Source organism: Schistocerca cancellata, chromosome 5 (assembly GCF_023864275.1).
Source record: "Schistocerca cancellata isolate TAMUIC-IGC-003103 chromosome 5, iqSchCanc2.1, whole genome shotgun sequence".
NCBI classification, from domain to species: Eukaryota; Metazoa; Arthropoda; class Insecta; order Orthoptera; family Acrididae; genus Schistocerca; species Schistocerca cancellata.
The window spans coordinates 621,710,690-621,730,926 of NC_064630.1; the positions used below are offsets into that span (position 1 = coordinate 621,710,690).

General features: G+C 38.8%; 1 protein-coding gene across 2 annotated transcripts in view; it reads left to right on the forward strand.

Annotated features, from left to right (window-relative positions):
- Nucleotides 1–18,173, forward strand: part of LOC126188126 (saccharopine dehydrogenase-like oxidoreductase) — a 68,124-nt gene extending 49,951 nt beyond the window's left edge. For both annotated transcript variants that reach the window (XM_049929603.1, XM_049929604.1), the window contains exons 8-10: nt 511–678; nt 11,866–11,960; nt 17,868–18,173. In XM_049929603.1, the coding sequence (XP_049785560.1) occupies nt 511–678; nt 11,866–11,960; nt 17,868–17,973 (369 nt within the window). In that variant the 3' untranslated portion in view covers nt 17,974–18,173. The remainder of the gene's footprint in view (nt 1–510; nt 679–11,865; nt 11,961–17,867) is intronic.
- Nucleotides 18,174–20,237: the final 2,064 nt, after the last annotated feature.

The following is a 20,237-nucleotide window of genomic DNA, read 5'->3' on the forward strand; positions in this document are numbered from 1 at the left end:
ATATTATTTCACAGTTTGTTTCTATTCAGGTTTTAGGCTGATAATGTAACAAACATTACAAAAGAAGTCATGCTTTTTAAATAAAGTAACCATTCAGCTGCAGGGCTGTTTTTTACTCAACAGAAAGTGTATTGCTAAAAGTGAAACTATGAAATTTGAATGATAAACAAAAATGCTGCAATTATGTAGAAAAAAAAGTGAAGCACCAAAACCAAATTAAAATAAATGCAAACAATGAATATTGAGTTAAACAAATCATCTTCCTTCAAATATAACCAAAGTGAGGGGAGAACAATATGTAGTAGTATCTTGAAAAAGCAAAACAATATCAGGGTGCAATTTTAGTGGAAATTTTTTGTCACTGCTGTGAAATTTAATTTTATCATGAATGTTAATATGTTCTAGGCTCCGGATTTTTGATTACTGCTAATATTATCACATTATTTAATTTTCTAAAATGGTTATTTCACACAACTACATTTAAACTCAGTGTTTGTACTTTGTTTCTAGTACCCGAAAGTATTTTCGTGTGGTTTTGTAAGTCACGAAGGCCCAACTGAAGAGGTGATGAAAAATACTCATTTCAAATTTACACTTTTTGCTGAAGGATGGAAGGAAAAATTATCAGAGCCAACAGATCAACATGCAACGCCCATGAATAAGAAAGTAACAGCCCAGGTACAGTAATGTAGCACTGTTGTTTACAGTTAGAAAAGTTCTGACAGAAAACGAGCACGCGCACACACACACACACACACACACACACACACACACACACACACACACACACACACACACACACCCACCTTTATTCTTTAAATTGTTAATTGTTTATATCCTGTCAGGACTTTCTAGTGTCATATGAATGTGCTGTATCATTGTTTTTAGTATAAAAATATGATAACCAGTTTCATTTTAATATTTGTTTGAAGAGAATAGAATTCTGTTAAGATTTAATCAATAACTGCCTAAAAACTTTTGTGTTTATTTATTTATTTCGTGTTCTGGTGATCCGTTTTGCAAATATATCACAGGTTTGTTGCAGTTACCTTCTATGGCATTATGTAAACAGTGCCAATAAGTTTTAAATTAAAGTATCTTCAACTTAGATTTTGTTATGGAAAATAAATATTATAGAAATAAATCTATAATGGAAAAATATTTACGTTTACAAAAGTAAATGGACATGCCCGCAAATAAGGATTTGGGAATGCATCTGATTCTTAAAAGTGCATGGATACTAGACTTCGTCATTCAGGAACCCTTTTGTAGCATAAAATGACCCTTAAGAATCCACTAAACACTTAATTTTATGAAGGACCAGGGGCATTAGCAATTTTAATGCTGCTGCAATAGGGCCCCCCTTGTGAAACATACTAAGATTTGCATGCTTGTAATTGATAACATATTTTCTTTTAGTATCATGGCTGATACACCCTATTACCTTCAAAAAGGGAGTTTCCTCCCCTATGAAACACACCAGGGAGAATATTTAATATGCAGTGGATGTGAGGATTTAAAGTTCCGTAGAAAGATTTTTGCACATGGCTGTAGAGTAGACTCCACTCAGGATCCTTATTGCTCATTTCTGTGCATATAGCACTTTTCTAGCTAATGGTTGATTTCCCCAAAATGATTCCATGTGCTATAATAACATGGCAGTAACCATAAGAAGCTGATTCAATAGTTCCCAGCCAGCCGGGGTGGCGGAGCGGTTCTAGGCACTACAGTCTGGAACCGTGCGACCGCTATGGTCGCAGGTTCGAATCCTGCCTCGGGTATGGATGTGTGTGATGTCCTTAGGTTAGTTAGGTTTAAGTAGTTCTAAGTTCTGGGGGATTGATGACCTCCGATGTTAAGTTCCATAGTGCTCAGAGCCATTTGAACCAATAGTTCCCACATTTTTACGGGATCATATTATGCACAAACTGGAAGTTACAGAAAGCAGTCTTTTTACACAGATCCAGGATTTGGTTTGTTCCTTCATCTTTAGAGCTTGTGTGAAACTGAACAATGTAGTGGCTTTCAGAGTATGTATGCAGGTTTAAACAATTTATTTTTATGTGATTGACAGAGAGACCAGTTTTATTAAACCAGTTCACAATATTCCTAAAAACCGTATTAGCTGACACCTCAAGTTTGTGTAATGAATTATCAATTACTAGCATAGTCTCACCATTAAAAATGATGAATTTACAATAGTATTTACAGAGAGGTGCATCATTAATGAAAATAGTAAAAGCCAATAGATCCAGGACTGAGCTCTGTGATGTGCGATGTGATATGACGTTATTTCATTCCAGTATCGAAATACGTTTTAGAATGTCCAGCGCAGCTTTCTGCTAGAAAGGTAGAAATAAAGACATTTCCATGCTGCTCCAATTATACCAAAGTATGTGTACCATTGTGTAAAAGTATTTAGTCACTTGACACAGACTTTCATCTCCAAAACATTGACAGAAAATGCAAATATCACACATTCTTTTGATAGCCGTTTCTGAAATTCTAACTTATTTTCGCTGATGACACTGTAGTTACTAAGGTGCTTCACAATCGTGCCATGCATTAGTCTCTGAAACCTTGGAACAACTTAACAGTAGTGAGATTGGCCAATAGTTAGCAGTATCTGCCTTATCTCTCTCCTTAAACAATTATTTTTGCAACTATATACTGAAGTGTTTCAGGAAGTATTCCTTGCTTAAGTGATGCATTGAAAATATGACAAAGGATTTTACTTACATGGTTGTAGCAGTAGTTTAATAATTTACTATATAGGGTGGTCCATTGATAGTGAACAGGCCAAATATCTCACGAAATAAGCATCAAACGAAAAAACTACAAAGAACGAAACTCGTCTAGCTTGAAGGGAGAAACCAGATGGCGCTATGGTTGGCCCGCTAGATGGCACTGCCATAGGTAAAACAGATATCGACTGAGTTTTTTTTAAATAGGTACCACCATTTTTTATTACATATTCATGTACTACGTAAAGGGAATGTTTTAGTTGGACCACTTTTTTCGCTTTGTGAGAGATGGCGCTGTAATAGTCACAAACGTATATAAGTACGTGGTATCACGTAACATTCCGCCAGTGCGAACAGTATTTGCTTCGTGATACATTACCTGTGTTAAAATGGACTGTTTACCAATTGCGGAAAAGGTCGATACCGTGTTGATATTTGGCTATTGTGGTCAAAATGCCCAACGGGCGTGTGCTATGTATGCTGCTCGTTATCCTGGACGACATCATCCAAGTATCCAGACCGTTCGCCGGATAGTTACGTTATTTAAGGAAACAGGAAGTGTTCAGCCACATGTGGAACGTCAACCACGACCTGCAACAAATGATGATGCTCAAGTAGGTGTTTTAGCTGCTGTCGCGGCTAAGTCGCACATCAGTAGCAGACGTCGGTGTTGAGAATGCTACATCAACATCGATTGCACCCGTAGCATATTTCGATGCACCAGGAATTGCATGGTGACGACTTTGCAGGTCGTTTACAGTTCTGCCACTCGGCACAAGACTTTTTGCATGCGTTCTATTTAGCGACGAAGTGTCATTCACGAACAGCGGTGACGTAAACCGGCATAATGTGCACTATTGGGCAATGGAAAATCCACGATGGCTGCGACAAGTGGAACATCAGCGACCTTGGCGGGTTAATGTATGGTGCGGCATTATGGGAGGAAGGATAATTGGCCCCCATTTTATCGATGGCAATCTAAATGGTGCAATGTATACTAATTTCCTACGTAATGTTCTACCGATGTTACTACAAGATGTTTCACTGCATGACAGAATGGCGATGTACTTCCAACGTCATGGATGTCCGGCACATAGCTCGCGTGCAGTTGAAGTGGTATTGAATAGCATATTTCATGACAGGTGGATTGGTCGTCAAAGCACCATACCATGGCCCGCATGTCCACCGGATCTGACGTCCCCAGATTTCTTTCTGTGGGGAAAGTTGAAGGATATTTGCTATCGTGATCCACCAACAATGCCTGTCAATATGCTTCAGTGCATTGTCAATGCATGTGCGAACATTACGGAAGGCGAACTACTCACTGTTGAGAGTAATGTTGTTACACGTATTGCCAAATGCGTTGAGGTTGACGGACATCATTTTGAGCATTCATTGCATTAATGTGGTATTTACAGGTAATCGCGCTGTAACAGCATGCATTTTCAGAAATGATAAGTTCAAAAAGGTACATGTATCACATTGGAACAACCGAAATAAAATGTTCAAACGTACCTATGTTCTGTATTTTAATTTAAAAAACCTACCTGTTACCAACTGTTCGTCTAAAATTGTGAGCCATATGTTTGTGTCTATTTCAGCGCCATCTATCACAAAGCAAAAAAAGTGGTCCAACTAAAACATTCATATTTCTTTACATACTACACTAATATGTAAAAAAGAAGGGTTCTTATTTAAAAAATCGCAGTTGATATCCGTTTGACCTATGGCAGTGCCATCTAGCGGGCCAACCATAGCGCCATCTGGTTTCCCCCTTCAAGCTAGATGAGTTTCGTTCTTTGTAGTTTTTTCATTTCTCACTTATTTCGTGAGATATTTGGTCCGGTCACGATCAATGGCCTACCCTGTACAAGTTTTCAGGTCTGGTACAGTTTTTATTTTTCGAGTATTTAATGATTCTTTAAATTTCCTTTATGGTTGACTGTTCTTACTATGATCTGTTGTACTGTACTAAGTACACTGGTTTATAGAAATTTCATGGCTTGATTTATGTAGCCTTGTAATCTATTTGTAATGTCACTGTTAAAAAATGTTTGCTGACTATATCAGCAACTGTTTTTGTATCAAAAGTTGAACCTCATTTTTTAACACATTTTTATTTGGTTGATTTCTTGTCTGTGTGCATTTCAAATTTTGCAGTTCATTTTAAATTAATTTCCTGATGAGCTAGAGACTTGATATTTGAAATATATCTCAGAACTGGATGACAGTGCAATATCAACTCGTTTTCTTGCCCGTGTGATCCACTTAGTTCCTACAGGGGTGAGATGGGGGATGAAAAGGGTTGGTAACATTGCTCTGCAGGACTGGCTAACTGTGTGGGTAGTATTGGAATGAGTTCCAGACATTTTCTGTGTGTTAGGCTTTTGCTCTTGGATCACTCACTTGAACATTTATTCTGTTGTGCCATCTCCATTGTCCATTTTCCTCCTGTTCCCACTTGGTTAAATGCTGTTGACAGCCTCTGGCCAGTTAGTCAGTCTCTGCTGGTTCTTTAAGTTGTTCCCAATCCTTGTCAATTTCTGGTCACAATATAATAATTATGTTAATAGTGCATTAGTGACCATTTTTATGTCTGTGGTTGAGGAGAAGGCACCTCATGCAAGCTTCATTTAGAGAAGGAGAAGCAAGAACAACAAGGGAATCTTCAGCAGGCACCAGAAGCAAATAAATCCCCAAGATTAGCCAAATGGTGTAGGTGAGCTAAAGGAAGTTTCTTGACTTCCTAGTGATGCACTTAGTCATGCTCAAACAAGACCAACTGAGACTACTGAAGCACCTATATCTCAGCTGGAATGAGGTATATTGAGACACTTTGAATTACAAGCTAGGCAGACAAGTCAGGGATGTGAACAAGACTATGAAGTCAATGTGAGGTGTATGCTCAACGGGAAGCTGTTGAGGCAGATTTTCACTCTACCATAAACAGGTTTTGTGATAAGATCTTTGCTGTATGCCATAAAAAATGTTGCCCTAATCAGGTAGTGAAATAATGTCTGTCTGCACCAAAGTCATACTTAACACTGAAACGTGCCACTACAATTTATTTGCTTGTTTGCCATTGAAGAAATAAACACTTGAAGAGCTCAAAGATGCACATTAGAGTATCTAGCTACCAGGTGATATTCCTGATGAAATTGCAGTACTAACTGAACCAAGATGGCATTTGTTTCAACATTGCATTCCATACATCAAAGCAGTTAAATTTTCAGCCAGATATACTAATACAGTTTCAAAGGAAATGCAATATTCTCAAACTCTTCCATAAACAAATAGGCAATAATAGGTGATAACGGGCTTCCCATCACAACTCTGCCTGTATGATCATAGAACTGGTCATTGAGTAAAAAGTAAGTGGAAGTCAACATGTGTCGCAATAGGTTTGTTAATTCAACACCAACCTAACCACGGTTAACCATAATGAATGAGAGGGACACGAGTGGCAGGAGAAACCACATCGAAACAAGTGACAAAAAAAGTTGACACGACATTTGCCGTCTTCTGAATGCTCTGTGTGTCAGTGAGTTGAAGACCCCCCCCCCCCCCCCCCCCAACAATTGGAGCTATTGATGTCAACATTGCTGATGAAGGCTTGTACTGATTTGGATTTGGGTAGAATAATTCACACATATCCTACTCGAGCACAAGTTGATGGACATAACAAAGCTGTCATTGAACAATATCGAGGGCAAGGAGTGTAAACTTCAGAAATGTGTGATCAGGATGTGCTAGTGAATACAACAAGAAACACTGACAATGTATGCTTGGACAACATTGTATTAGGTGTTATAAGCAAGACCGGAGGATTACAAAAGAAGTTGGAAATTTTCAGTGGAATGAAAGTTAGCTTTGCTCAAATATTAACATGAAATAAGGAATTGTGAATGGTGCAATGGGTACTGCCACTGAAACTGTTTGGCCTTTATCCTATTGTGATCAGATGTACGACACCAGCATTCCATCTGTTCGTATCTACTTTGGCTTTGGAAGAGATGGAATTCATTTAATCAGTCCACAATCAATACAGTTGTAGGCACACCGAAACTTGAGAATGTGTAGTGAACCAAGCTGTTTTAAACCTTTCCAAAGGCCAGGAATATGTTGCATTAAGTTGTCAGCACATTGGATGGATTACGAATAGAGCGACAGCTATGGAAAGGATATATTGCTGCTCACCGTAAAGATGACACATTGAGTTGCAAATCGGCGCAACAAAAAGACTATTACACATTAAGCTTTTGGCCAAAGCCTTCATCAGAATCCACACAAGCAAGAATATTTCACACACATATGACCACTATCTCTGACTGCTCAGGCCAGTCTGGCCAGAGCAGCCAGAGATAGCAGTCATGTGTGCGTGAGATGTGCTTGCTTGTGTGATTGTGTCCTTTTTTTTTTCTTTTCCGGTGAAGGCTTTGACCAAAACCTTAATGTGTAATATTCTTTTTGTTGTGCCAGTCTGCAACTCAACATGACATTTTAATGGTGAGTAGCAGTATATCCTTTCCATAATTGTTGATATTCAAACCTGAACTTTCCATTATGAATAGAGCAGCTAGATTGTTAAAGAATAAAGATTACAATGTTACTAACATTAGCTTTATTTAAAAAGTTTTCAGAGATTTCACAATAAAATAAGTGGAGGTATTACACCCTGGTACTATGAATAAAAAAGGAGCATCAACATTGTCTGGGTGTAAAAGTCACTGTCTTGTGAAAAGTACAGCATTTTTTGTGGAAAAAATTTGCCCATTTGTTTTCAGTAAGAAATCACATTTACTTTAATCTTTCATTTTTGTTTTAAGTATCTCTGCAACTCATCTGTTGCAGTAAGAGTATCTTACACATATGCCGACAAAGCAAACTTCTTTATTTTTGCTAGTATTGGAGATTTGTGGAATCTGATGAGTTGCCTTTTTGTGGCTCATACATGCCTCTTTCACTGTAATTCTTTGACATGGTTGAAAAAAATTCCAAAACTTTTTAATATATCGTTTTGCAAATCCATATCAGTGTGAGCCCTACTCTAAAGGTGCAAGTTTATTGTAAAAACACCAAATGTTCTGATTTTGAAGGTATTTGAAGTATTTCATTGAATTTAAGTGCTCTGCCCAAGTCATTCACTTTTGATCAGGTGATTTGATAAAGTATTTCCATATATTCAGGTATTCTTTAGGCAAGGGAACATTGAATCTGATCTGACGTTGAGTATCCTCGATTCTGTGACCAGCCTCGGTTCTAATTGAGAGTTGGCAGTTCCCTTTGGAATCGACCAGTGGGAGCTATTAAAATAGCAGTGAGACTGACTGACTGACTGACTGTCTGTCTGACTGTCTGTCTGTCTTACCTCTGCCATGATTTCATGTCTCTTACCTGAGATATCATGTTCTATGACAAAATGGTGGCCAGAGAAAAGTTGCTACATCATGGCACCTCTGGATAATTAACTTCACCTCAAAGTGCAAAGTGAGGTGTTTCCATAAAAGTCCTATTTCAGAGGCTTCTTTGTTCTGAGGCACCTGACTAAGTTGCTGTAATAATGTAATTTTTCATGGCAGCAGAGGGTTCAGTATAGGTGATACCTCCAGTTCTAATATTTTAAAAGGCTCACTATAAATTAAACACTAATCTATAAGATTTATAGTACTAGAATAATATATAAACCATGAGAATAGAAATTAGTTCATTCATCAGTGTGATATCACTTCCTCCAATTCAAGCTATTTCTCCCTTCTCATACAGCTGTTTGCACTAAACTGTATTTTGGCTTTCAACTGATTCTAAAAATTTTAACTGTGTATTCCAGTGAGTATCTTTGAACTGTTTTAGTGATCAAGGGCAATGAGAAGGCTACTTTTCTTTTTGCCGCAGTCAAAAGAGCATGAACTGGTAGACATACATAAAAAGCATTTCATAGCACTATATTTAGCATATGACAGGGGCAGTTCAGTCGTGAATAATCACACAATGCAGCGACAATGTTGCCATGTTGATCTGTCATAAAAGGCATGTCTTTCAAAGCAGTCTTGTGGATACAAAGAGACAGAAATGGTCTCAACAATTCTCTTAAAGTGTTATTGCCTGGTTTTGCTTCATCTGTAAACTGGGTTCTAAACAAAAATGGAGAGTGATTAAAATTCTTCTGGGTATTATGCCGCGTCATTGCTAATAAGCTAACAACAATAATAAACTAAAACCAAGGTTTCTGTCGAATTGCTACGGCCTTCCTCAGGGCATGACTGGTTTTGGATGGGGCTAGGTGCTTCTATTTATTACAGACTATCGATGTCTGACGTCACTGCTGTAAAACTTTTAATTGGCCCTCTAATATGATTGGCTAGTCATGACATAAGGGAAGATGGAAGGAAAGAGGCTATTCGTGGATGTCCATGTCATCAACGATAGGTAGCTGTCCGCCAATCAGCATTCGGCTTCCGGTCAGCAAGTTTTCCTCCTGGTGTGCGTGGAAGTGGACTGACAGTTGCTCTACAGCTGTTTGTGCAGATACATCCGTGTCCCATGTAGCTTCTGCCCCGCGACCGCTCATGGCCCGTTGGACCGGGATAGCCAGCAGCCAGGATGCCGGGAGTTTGTAGCCATCTTCTCTGTCGATGTTGTTAGGCTGCTTAATAATTTCGATCACCTCCCGTATTTTGCATTCTTGCATCCACGATTCTTTCGCCAGTACTCGGGCTTCCTGGAACCTGATGGTTGTCCACAGTCACAGTGGTGTTCCGCTATCGCCTATTTATTATGTTGTTGTAATCGTACATAGCGTTCGTGTTCTGCTACTCGTAAGCTGATGGGTCACCCTGTTTCTCCTACGTAGGCAGCTCTGCACTCACACCGTAGTTTTTAAACACCTGCAGTGTTAAGATTGTTGACTACATCCTTCGTGGAACCTATCATTTTTTGGATCCTGTGACTGCTTCAAAAAATCGGTTTGAAACCTCGTCGGCGGAGGACGTTGCCTAGCCGTTCACTGATGCCTTTTACATATGGTAAGTGTACCGGTGGAAGCTTCTCTTCCTTGCCTCCTTCTTGTGTTCTGCTCCCTTTGGTTTTAGCTACCTTTCTTATGATGTTGTCATCATAGCCATTGACACGAAACATGTGTTGTAGCTCCTTTAATTCTTCTTTGATGTTATTTTCATCGCTTATCCGGTAGGCTCAAGCAGTTACCGTATGCAGAACTGAATACTTTTGAGCCGGGTGGTGGTGGCGGCTCTCCGCGTGCAGGTACAGATTAGTGTGCGTTGGTTTCCGGTACATTTTGTGTCCCAGTGTACCTTCAGCAGCTCTGTATACTTCCACATCTAGAAATGGCAAGGTACTATTGTTTTCAGTCTCATGTGTGAACTTTATATTTTTGGGTAGGCTATTTAAGTGCTGGAGGAAGTTTCCCAATTCTGCTTCACCGTGAGACCAGATAACAAATGTTTTGTCCACGATCTGACAGTAAAGACAACAAAATGACAGTACATGTGATGTTGTATCCTGTCTACTCGTCAATTGTGGGGTGCCTAGGAAACCTACCTTCTCGGATCGCTAGACAACAATTCAAGCAAATCGTATTAATGATTTTATTTACAGAAAATAAATGACAATATTTAACTTTGAGAAATTTACAGTGATGTGTCGCAAGCAAAGGTCAACATGCAACACAAGCAGTCTCTTCGGTATATACAGTTCATAATACGAGAAGTAATACAGTTCCTAAGCTGCTACTGTGGAACTCTGCAACTGGCTAGTCTTCAAACTGGGTCGTGGCCAGGCGACACAGCACTTGTATCCTCATCATGTCATGGGCACTGCTGTTGGTTTGTCGTCCTAGAGAAGGGTTGGTCCGCATGCAGTTGGCTGATGTCTTCTTCACAGCCCTCTCTGCTCTAATGTTCCCTACCACTGTGCCAGCACTTGACTTTGTCAGAACATGTTAGATAATGGTTTCTTCTTGTGCTACATGTCTGCGTATCTGTAGTTGCTGTGCATTCACCTCTAGTTATAAGCAGTTACTTCAGACATAATTATACCTATTAGGCTTTTAGCACCTTCTTTCATGTGCTGCGACACATTTGAGAGATGAGGTGTAGTAGCATTTGCAGATACTTTACCATAAGTGTCAACTAATGTCTGAACAAGAGCCAAAAAACCTTTCCTCCTATGATGCCACGTGCACACAGTCACGCAGTTATCATGAATATCTCCAGAGCAACTTTAGGAAGGCGTTTCTTGTTCAAACAAGACTCTTGTGCATTAGACATGCATAGGCGGCCACCCGTTACTATGAGCATTAATTTCAGTACACAGTAAACAAAATTAACTTTCCACTCACCACCGTCCACTATAGGGTTAAATACCATACAAACTGAACTTTTAAGATCAGTTTCAGGCTGTGTGTTTCTATATTCACTACTGGTTAATTTTTCTTTCACTTCCCTTTTCTTAGTATGCTTACCTTCCTTTCCAAAAACCATGTTTAGTTTGAGTACTAATTGTCTGCGATAAGAAAAAATGGAAAAGCCATGACACTCCATTAAGCACTGCTCACCTCGGTGCTCATAGACGGTAGCTTGCAACGGTGGTCAGTGCCACCACAAACCCCTAGGCTGCAGCACACCAGTGCTTGTGCATAGCACTGCCCAGCCCATGCAGTGACATCATGGGCTCCCTCAGTGCATCCGTGGTCTGTGCGCAACTCTGCTGAACCCATAGCACATTGGTGCTTACAGCATTGCTCAGCCCATGTGATATCACTGGCTTGCTTCATCAGAGACTGTGGTAATCTATTGCAGCTGCAGCTAGCAGGTCAGGCCTCTGATCATGATTGTGATACAGACTATTTCACTGATACCTGATGACTGTATTTTGATATTACTATGTAGAATGGAAGAGAGACTTTTTTAACCAGACAGATATTGTGTTTGGGAGCCACAAATTTATCAAAATAAGAATTTTAATTCTGCATGTTGGCAGACACACTAACAAAGACTGCCAGATAGGTTGTTACAGCCTGCATACAAAATTTCAAGAAATGTTTTTAAAACCATTAATAATCATTGAATACTGGTGTTGTTTATAATGAATGTTGTTTTTCCAGATTAAAGGACAAAATCCAGGCTATGGAGCCACGTGTACTGCACTTATTCTTTCAGCAGTAACTATTATTAAAGAACATGACAAAATGCCTTTCAGGTAAGTTTTTTTACTCTTAAAGGTTTCAAAACATTACATTCCCTTTGTAAATAATGACATGTTTGTTTTTTTCTGAGCAAAAGTGACTTTTTTCAGTTTTGGATTCTGTTTCTGATAAAATGTGATAAAAATTATGGATAACAATTATAGGTCAGATTGTTTTTTTAAAGAAAAGATAACAACCGTCATAAATAGCAACAAAATTTCACATTTTAATTGCTCAAAAATTCTAAGTCCAGTTTTTTTTAATTTTTGTGTTCTGTGATCATAATTGCAATATCTTCCTGTGATGTGAAAGAAGTCAGTTTTACAATGTGGCAACTTTCTGGCTACGTTCTAGCTGTGGATCTATTTTTACTCTCCATCTTGCATATGTATGATCACTTGCTGCTCAGAAGTGATTTAGGAGCCACTCTCTAGCAATTCTGGACATATGGGTGTCTCATTGTCCTGCTGGAATTTCCCAAGTTCATGGGAATACACAATCGACATGAATGGATGCAGGTGATCAGGCAGGATGCTTATGTTTGTGTCACCTGTCAATCGTACCTATCAGGCGTCTCATATCACTTAAACTGTACACACCCCATACCATTATAGACCCTCCATCAGCTTGAACACTCCCCTGTTGACATCCAGGGCCCATGGATTCGTGAGGTTGTCTCCATATCCATACACGGCTATCCACTCGATACAGGTTGAAATGAGACTCGTCCGACCAGACAACATGTTTCCAGTCATCAACAGTCCAATATCGATGTTGACGGACCAAGGCGAGGTGATCCATTTTTGATCACAGCATGAGATTTTATCCAGGGAATAGTTACTATAACCTGATTTTTCATACGTACCAACTGAGTAGCAGATTTCGATAGACTTGTATAGGTTGGGTTCTCATTATGTAAAAGTGCACACTTGAGGCTGTGTTGTAGTATATTTCCTTACACCCAGTTTCATTAGCACTCCTTGTACATTCTTAGACAAAACAAATTTGTTTTCTTATGTGAAGAATGGCAAAAAATTTATCTTTTTCTCTGTTATGATAGATTGTGATTTTTCACACTCAGTAACAATCATTGTTTCTCAATCAGCCCAGAAGCTAATAATTTAACTTCTTTGAGAGACTTGTATTTTGAATGAGATAGTTAAATTTGTCTTGATTGAAACTGGGTGAAGTTGTTGAAGGTCAGTCAAAATCACTGTCACTTTTGCTTGGCTATAGTTTGGTCCTCAGCAGCTTATTCATCTTCCTCTTCAGATAACTCTGGGAGAAAGGTAAATATGGGAACAGGTATCGTCTCTCAATATTGAATAGGGCTTTAGCATAGTCTAGGTTGGAATATTCAGTTAATGTGCTTATTTCTATTGATTCCCTTTGAATTCACTGAAATAAGAACATCCTTGTGGTTTTTGTCCTCGCCATACCATTGGCAATCTAAATTTCATGCATTTCCATTCGCCACTTGACCACTGTCGCAAATGTTCTTTGCAATGTGTTGCGCTCAATATGGGGAGCCCAAGCCATGTCTTAATCTCAGTTTTAATTTGTAGTAGGTGGGATACACTCTTCGTACAAAGTTAGTTACATGTTTCCTTTGCTGAGGAAGGATATACTCACCCCAAATGAGAGAGAGAGAGAGAGAGAGAGAGAGAGAGAGAGAGAGAGAGAGAGAGAGAGATGGCATTATGCACAAGAGAGTTGAACTATCCACTCAGTCCTTACTGGAGTTGTTGTGTCAACAATATTTTGAAAAAGATAGATTGCTACTCATCATGTAGTAGAGACCTTCAGCTGCAGACATACACAATGAAAAAGACTGTGAAAAGTAAAGTTGCTACTCACCATATAGCGGAGATGCGGAGTCACATGCAGGCCCAAGAAAAGGCTGTTTCTCAGGCCACTGAGGCCACACTGCAAGCAGCACCAGTGCATGATGGGAATGGCAACTGGGTGGGGTAAGGAAGAGGCTGGGGCAGGGAGGGGGGAGGGATAGTGAGGTAGGGGTGGCGGACAGTGATGTGCTGTTGGGAGCGAGCAGGTACGAGGTGGAAAGAGAATTTGGCCGCTATGCAGTCAGGTAGTCAGACAGATGGCAACAGAGAAGTGGAGAAGGGGGTGGGGATAGTGGAAAAGGAGAAAAATAAAGACTCGGTGCAATGGAGGAATAATGGCTGTGTAGTGCTGGAGTTGGAACAGAGAAGAGGCTGGATGGGAGAGGACAGTGACTAATGAAGTTTGAGGCCAGGAGTGTTACAGGAAAGTTTGTACCTGCTCAATTCAGAAAAGCTGGTATTGGTAGGAAGGATCCGTATGGCACAGGCTGTGAAGCAGTCATTGAAAAGAAGGATGTCATGTTTGTCAGCCTGCTCAGCAACAGGGTGGTCCACTTGTTTCTTGGCTACAATTTGTCAATGGCCATTCATGTGGACAGACAGCTTGTTGGTTGTCATGTCCACATAGAATGCAGCAAGGTAGTTGCAGCTAGCCTTGTAGATCACATGACTGGTTTCACGGTAGCCCTGCCTTTGATGGGATAGGTGATGTTTGTGATAAGACTGGAGTAGGTGGTAGTGGGAGGAACCATGGGACAGGTCTTGTATCCAGGTCTATCACAGGGATATGAGCCATGAGGCAAGTGGTTGGGAGCAGGAGTTGTGTAGAGACTAATGATGATATTGTGTAGGTTTGGTAGACGGCAGAATACCATTGTGGGGGATGGAGGGGTGGGTTGGAAGGGTAGTGGGCAAAACATTTCTCATTTCAGGGCACAACAAGAGGTAGTTGAAACACTGGTGGAGAATGTAATAATTGCTCCAGTCCTGGGTGGTACTGAGTTAAGAGGGGAATGCTCCTCCGTGGCCTGATGGTGGGACTTTGTGAGATGGTGGGAGACTGGAAAGATAAGGTGATTTGTTTTTGTACAAGGTTGGGAGGATAGGTATGGTTGTGGTGTTTCACTATTTGCCACCTGCAGTTTGATTGTGGTAGCAATAACTGTTTCAGCTACAGCTGCAGTTTTGTACTGAACATCTTTATATACTCCTTGACAACATGCAATATTGAGGTTACTTTGGCATAACAATAGCTTTATCATTTTAAGAAAAACCTTGATTTAAATAATTCATGAAATGTTTGTTGCTGTGTGTTGTTGAAAAACATTATTTCAGTCAAAATGTATAATGGAAACTGACTGATAACACAATAAATGAAATTATGGTAGATGGTGTGTGCCATTCTGTTCATTCGTTAATACTTCTGTTAACAACTTGAGAACACCTGCTACACTAAACATTTATTATTGTTGCTCTCAATGCTTTATCTTCTTCCAAATCTTTCAGTGTTATTGAATAGCAGTGAATGGGGGAAGCCAGACAATGCTCTGACTACACTTTTGCCAAGTCATCAACAGTGTACCAAGGAAACTGTGGCTTGTTTTGTTTCACAAGTTCCAAGAGCTCTGTCTCCTCCATATCATCCTTAACATGCAAATTGTGGTACATTAACCCAAATGGTGACATTAACCAGTCAAGTGTCACCTTTTTTTTTGTGGTGGTGGTGGTGGTGGTGGTGGTGAATCTTAATAACTGAATGAAATGGGGCATTATCCATAATAGATACATAATAGATACATTAATTGTCCCTTGAACCAATTAAAAAAGCTCTAATAATTCAGCTCTTTGAATGAGTTGCTTAATTTCTTTGACTTGTAAACAAGAAGACACTGGTAAAGATCCAGATGTAGTTCTAGTGTGTGGTAATGTTTGCACTTTGTTATTCCTTAGGTTTTCCCGGCAATCTATTGACGTGTTCAGTTCAACATGTTTGCACCTTGTTTCCCAAAACAAAGTACCTCATTTAATATTGTCACCCACCTATTTTTTTTTATTTTTTTATTTTTTTTTATAGAATGACTCTCATTAATCCGTGTTTCATCTAACAAGAGAATGTCATCAGTGGATACTTTTATGTCGTCTCAAAAACTGACGGCTCCTTGCAGTGATGCCACTTCATTACATAACAGTTCTGTGACTGTTATTTTCTTTGCATCTGAAACAAAGGTATTGCACAACTGCTAATAAAGAAGTCTTCCTGCCATTTAATAATCTGACCCCACGAACAGTAACATAAAATTGTTTTAGAGGTGAATGTTCAGTTTTTTCATAATAACCGTGTATGAGATGACAAACTGTGTGTTTCTGAAATATGTCAGAATTCATAACTCATTGTTATGTCTTCCACATTACTGAGTGTCCACATCTTAGATGAGCTTGCCTCATCTTGTTCTGCACTCTCTCCTTTGCTAACCATCAATAGGTTGTTTTTGTGTACCTTCAAGGCATCTATATTTCACTACACTATCATTGTTAGGGGCACTACAGTCATTCCATTGCCTTTCTCTTTTGAAAGATTCCCACAAGGAGGACACACACTCTTGCACCTTACCATACAAAATATGAACAGATTGCTGAACTTTCCATTTGGCAACCAGAAAAAAATCCACATTGAAAATGGGTCATTAGTTATTTTATTGACTGCAAATGAAGTCAGCTTCTGACTTGCAATGGGCACCTAAGGTGACAGAGGAAGGCAGTATGACAACAGTACGCAAAAAGATGGAATTAAGAGCATTCACTGATTGGTTGTTTCTTCGGTGACTGCCCTGTAAACAAGTTGCATCAGTTCACTTGTGTGTGTGTGTGTGTGTGTGTGTGTGTGTGTGTGTGTTTTATGCATTTGCCACAAAATCTACACTTCCCACTATGGAGGAATTAGTTTGACCACTATTGCATACACAATCAGCTCCACATCCTCCTTCAGTGCTAAGGCTCCATAACTGCCATTAATCACCTGGCAGCAGCTCCATGTACATTTTTAACTCTACATATTATGTGATTTTAAATGAGGGCTGCTACTACATTTAGACCCATCTGTGAACATTGCCTTGGTGCAAATATGTGGATGCTCTAGTATTTTTCCTGAATGTGTTTTCAAGGTATGTTTGCCAAACAATTTATTTTGTTTGAACCGGTCTGCACACTATCATGAGGGGTCTAAAGCAGATCATTCATTCATCCTGCCAAACTCGACCATTCAAGCTATACAGTGCATATACATAACAAATTAACCAGTCCAGACTGTCCATGGCAACCACTGCGCCTACAAAAGCCAGGGAATGGTGTATGATCATGCTGGGTATCAGGTAATTCATAGTAACAAGTTATCAGATGTAACAGTGAAGCAAACAGGTACTGAAAATTTCTTTGGTCCAGGATGCTGTCTTCTTTTCAGTATTATCTCACTGTTGAAGTGCTGAGCAGTGCATCAGTAGGAAGAAACATGACTTGAATTAAAGTATAAGAAGTTGATAAAATAAGCTACAGAGCTGTTGATTGATGTGAGACAATCCAACAGCACATGCCATCTTATTTTAGTAGATGAGTAGAAGATACTAATGTCATAAAACTTGTAAGGCTTTGTAAACAGTCAGGCCTCCTTGGTAAATTATTAGAGAGTAACTCTAAAGTGTTGCCACATTGGCTGGCTCGTATAAATTTTTTTGAGTGATCAGCCAGCCAGCAATACATTTCTGATATTTACTCTGTCTCCTCTTCTTGTCAATGTTTTTAATAGTTGTAGCAAAATGACCATATTTGCACTTTGTCTGTGGTGTGGATGAAAGTGAGTTGTAATTTTTGACAAAGACTATATTTTATGCTTTTATACTTCTGTAAAATAAAATTTTTACATCTTTTGACAAAATATATCTGACTATTTTAACATGGGTGTTAATAATGGGCACATGCAACACACTTGTTTTTTCTTATAAATCAGACACTATTACTCATATAGTTGTTACAGACCTAAAAACATTTAATTTATTCTTATTATCTGGTTTTGCATTTCAGTGGTGGTGTGTTTACTCCAGGTGCTGCATTTGCAAAGACTTCATTAATAGAAGAACTGAATAAACATGGCCTCACATTTGAAATAACTTCAACAGAAGAGAAGTGAGGTTCACTTTATATATGCATCTTCTTGTTTGGAATTTGTATGCATTTATCAATTTTTTACTGATCTTGTCATCAAGAGAGGGTGCAGAAGCTTAACATTTTGTGTAAGGAAGCTGAGAGCTATTTTATTCACATAGATAATTCTTATATTTTGTACTGCTTGTAGTTGAGCACTATTAATAAATATATCTCTGATAAATAGTCAGTATTTTATTCTCCTAGTTAAGTGCTCTAAGCAGTTGGTCTCTTGTGGTTTCATCATGTGGTAAACAAATGTCTTGGTTGCAACCCCCCACCCCCCCCCCCCTTTTCAACTATGAAGAGCCCCAGAAACTAAATCAATGGACTCTGAGCAATCTCCTCAGCAGCACAGTTTAAACATGTCTCTCCAGCTATTTACCGACCTTTTTTTTTTTTCCGTGTGCCTCACAATAAAATGTGACCATATGGCAAAATATAGTGATGTGAATTGTCCTGTTCCCTTTCACAACTGTTATGTTTTTATGCATGCAGTGCTAGTATCCAGTGTATAATTTATTTGTTATTGTGACTAAAGTGCTGCAAGTCTCTGGATGCTAATTTACTAAACCTCTGCCATGAAAGTTACGTCTTTCTCTGTGCTGATAAGTTGTTTCAGTTACCTATTGAAGATACATAATCAGTATTTGGATAGACAGTAACAGAATTAATAAAATGTGTTTATTTATTTATTTATTTTGGGGTAATGTTGTGATTACTCAGCTCCATAAGAAAGGAGACAGTATGTAAAAAATCTATAGACCTAGCAGCCTTCTCTTTTTAATGTACAGGTTTTGCATTAAAATTATCACCAACTTCAAAATCGTTATTTAATCAAGTAAAGAGACACTTTATCATCGAAACTATTCTTAGCCTTTCTAGAGAAAGTGTTTAGGTCCTTAAACTGTGAAAATAAAGATGAAATGCATGTTACTGGATCATAGGTGAACACCATTTTGTTCATGATATCACACTATTGGCCTTTAGTATAAATAAACTTCAACAACAAATGGAACAACTTAATAGTACAAGTTTGACAGAAGTCTCAAAATAAATTACAAAAAGATTAAAATAATTTGTAATGGACACACAATAACGGAATTAGTAGAACTTAACAATGAACTTGTAGAAAGAGTTCATTTTTTAAAATTCAGGTCATTGGAAGACACCTGGACTGACAGGAAAATAAGTAAATACCCACCAATGGATGTCAAGTGGCTGACAGTGTCTGAAATGGAAAAATGTTGAAAATGCTTCAAACTCATATTGTGAAATTTTGATTTGTACATTTCAGACTGCTCCCTTGAGCTGCCCAGTGCCGAAATGAAAAATCAGATCTATTGTAGTTTACGATTAGGTAGGTTTCCATACTGTTTGTATTGGCTCCAGCTCATTTCATAAGCTTTTAATGCAGTAGAAACACTCAGAACATGGTAGTCTTGATGTATGGATTTGTAGACAGTTGAGTCCAAACACAGAAGTACTTACATACACAAGATTGTTGGAGATGAAACAGAGTACACTTTTAGTTCAAGGCATCACTGATGATGATTTATGGTGACCTTATGACATAAACTTGAGGAATGAAAACACATCAGTTTCAAATAAAACACACCCCAATATTGACCTCTCTGCTGGTGCAAATAGTTGATGGTGGGTGCTAGTCCCTTTTCAAATACCTCCTCAGGTGACTGATAGGATAACATTCTTCAGATACGGTTGGGAATTTATTGGAGAATGTTCTTCAGATACGGTTGGAAATTGATGATATAAAATACACAGGGCAAACCAAAATTAACATAATTATTACTTCTGTACCCAGACTAGGTGGCCAGTATTTGCAGGCCAAGAATTGAAGATCTGACGTGAAAGAAGGCAATGAGATATCATCTACATTATCCTTTCCATGACTATCGCATTGAGTACATTCAAATCAGAAATTTCTGGAAGTTTAAGTAGATACAAGTTGTATGCCAACTAGGTCTGCAGATGATGAAGAGACTAAAAGATTGTATTATGGGATAAAAGAAATTATTAAGATAAATGAAGGAGAGGAAAATTTAATTGTGATTGGTGACTGGAATCTGGTAGTAACAAGAGGAAGAGAAGTAAAAGTAGTAGGAGAAGATGGACTGGAGGAAAGGAATGAAAGAGTAATCCACCTGAAAGAATTTTGTACAGAGCATAATGTGATCATTGTTAACATTTGATTTAAGAATCGTGTAAAAAGGTGTGTGTGTGTGTGTG